General features: G+C 45.2%; 1 protein-coding gene across 1 annotated transcript in view; it reads right to left on the reverse strand.

Annotated features, from left to right (window-relative positions):
* LOC101845807 overlaps positions 1-2483 on the reverse strand; it is a gene marked incomplete in the record, with an annotated part of 213913 nt that overhangs the window by 148511 nt on the left and 62919 nt on the right. The window contains 2 exon segments of the mRNA XM_013088939.2: positions 32-780; positions 2239-2422. Coding sequence (XP_012944393.1) covers positions 32-625 — 594 coding nt within the window.

Here is a 2483-nt window from a genome sequence, read left to right on the forward strand (position 1 = left end):
ACACAAAGATTCAAACAACCAGCGTACTCACCATTTTAAGTAGCAACATAAGCTCCACTGGAGTGTCCACGCAACAACTGACGCCCTCCGGCCCCTCCTTGAGGCGGAACTTCTTCAACTCCCTCTCCTCCTCGGGGCTGGGGCCCAGGCGGAAATCGTCGCAGGGGACGCACAGCTCTTCCTTCTGCATGATCTCATACGCCTGCTCGCCCACCTTGGGTTTGTGCCGGTGATGAACCAGGTCGTAGTTGAGATTCACGTACAGGACGGTTACGACGATGATGAGGATGATGAAGCCTGCGACACCCACACCAAACATGGCGAAGAGGTAAGTCCGCAGGCGGGCGATGGTGCGCTCGAGGTGCGAGTAGTCGAGCTGCTGGCTGGTCTGCTTCATGCTGTTGCTGTTGTTTGGGGGCGCCCCGCCGCCGTAGTGGTAGTTGCTGTTGTTGTTGCCGTTGCTGCTGCTGCTGTTGGTGTTGTTGCTGCCGCTGATGTTGTTGGCTGGCGTCGTGCTGCCGTTGCCATGGTTATCGCCCATTGGTGCGTTGCTCGGTCCGCTCGAGAGGTGATTTTTTTCGATGAACGGCTCTTTGCTGTCCACGTCGTTCATGTACTTCGACATGATGAAGCTGCTGCGGCCGCTGCGGTTGCTAGTGCTGTTGCTGTTGTCTCTCACTCGCTGCTGCAGCTGTTACTGATACTGTCGTTGTTGTCGTTGATGATGATGGCGATGATGAAGATGGATAATATGATGACGATGTGGACACAGTCGCTGTTCTGAGTAAAATGAACAAACAAAAAACAGCAATTATCTATCTATCCACGTAAGACGGAGCAGAACTAAACGTTATCAGAAGCGAAGTAATAAGAGCCGAGACTTTATCTGAGAGGAGAAACAGACTTTTTCCCCTTAAAGACCAACACAACTAATAACGTGGGGCAAAGAAGAAATGGGACATCTACAGTATGTAATATATATTTATAAATATACTCTCAATTCAACTAGGGTTTTTTTTCGGAGTTCATAATTATTGTGTGTGTGTGTGTGTGTGTGTGTGTGTGTGTGTGTGTGTGTGTGTGTGTGTGTGTGTGTGTGTGTGTGTGTGTGTGTGTGTATAGATATAGATAGAAGGACTGCAAAAGAGTAGGAAGAGATCGTTATTTCTTAACGCTTAAATCAACTTTCTCGCACCGCTGACGCTCCTGGGTGCCACTTATACTTTGAACATCGATAGTACAGACCGTTTAAGTTCTGGCGAGAACGATAAACTCTTAAGGTTATGTCTCTGGTTTCCTGCTCACAAATTACAGTTCACTGTACTTAATTGCCACGTTCTGGACAGCCAACAATTCCAGTTTTGACAGCTTATTGACGGGTGTGAACTACAACAAATACTACTGGGTGCTTGTAGGTGTTTCAGCTGCGTGCATATGCACCTTTACTGTACTTTGGTGCGTTAAAAAAAAAAAAACCAAAAAAGAACAAAAACCTACCAAGAAAAACCCCTAAAAACCCCAAAATGAACTGATTTGTGACGTTGATGAACTCAATCTCTGCACTTTACCAATAGATCAGCTTGGAAAGAAAGGGTGGTTTTGTTTTTATTTGGGGGCGGGGTGTTGTTTTTGTTTTTCAAACTCATAAGTATTGACAATTGCGATATTCCCTCCCAGTCCCAGTCAACTACGGATGAGCTGATGTCGTCGGGAGAGTGAAAAAAAAAAAGAACAACTTGTCCGAAGTTCAACTTAACCGCTGGGACCAGTAAAGAAGGAGAAGAGGTGCTGGAACTCAAGAAAAAGATCAACTTAACCGAAGATCAACCTAAACGAGTTCAACATAGGCGAGTCGACTCCAAGAGTTTCTAAACTACTGTGAATTTGGATTTTTACGTTGGTTTCAATAAGGCAACAGAACACAAGGTATTAAAAAATCAACAGCTAAATTTGTTGCTTTTAAGGACAAGCGGACTATCCCAAGAATGTGTTTTGAGAATATCGAAGTTGACATTTTTGAATTTTTATTGGGTCTCATTAAAAGACAAGGAGGAGTTTTCTCTATAACCAAACAAATATACACACCAATGAAACCAAACTTCTCCTAAAGGTAGGGCAATGCCCACTTTTGGTGTAGGTCAAGATTTCTGGAAACCCCCGAAATCTGGGTTAGCCCGCTTGTCCTTAAACGTGACCATTTTATGGTATATCATTAGTCACATATTTTTGTGCAAGTACCTTAAGTCTTGACGTAGCAAGTCTCCCTCGACTGTCGTGGAAATGTTATGGCCGACTCCGCTTTGGTAGCGACAACGATGGGCGGCTCAGAGGTGGGGTCTTTTGTCTGAGCCACGCAGACTCGATATCCACCCACACAGCCGTCTGGGCGCCAGTCTCACAATGATGTAGTCACCTCGGCAGTCTAGGGGGAGACAGAGAAATAATGAAGGTACTGACCGTTAATAATAATAATTATTATTATA

Source organism: Aplysia californica, unplaced genomic scaffold (assembly GCF_000002075.1).
Source record: "Aplysia californica isolate F4 #8 unplaced genomic scaffold, AplCal3.0 scaffold00839, whole genome shotgun sequence".
Classification (NCBI taxonomy): domain Eukaryota; kingdom Metazoa; phylum Mollusca; class Gastropoda; order Aplysiida; family Aplysiidae; genus Aplysia; species Aplysia californica.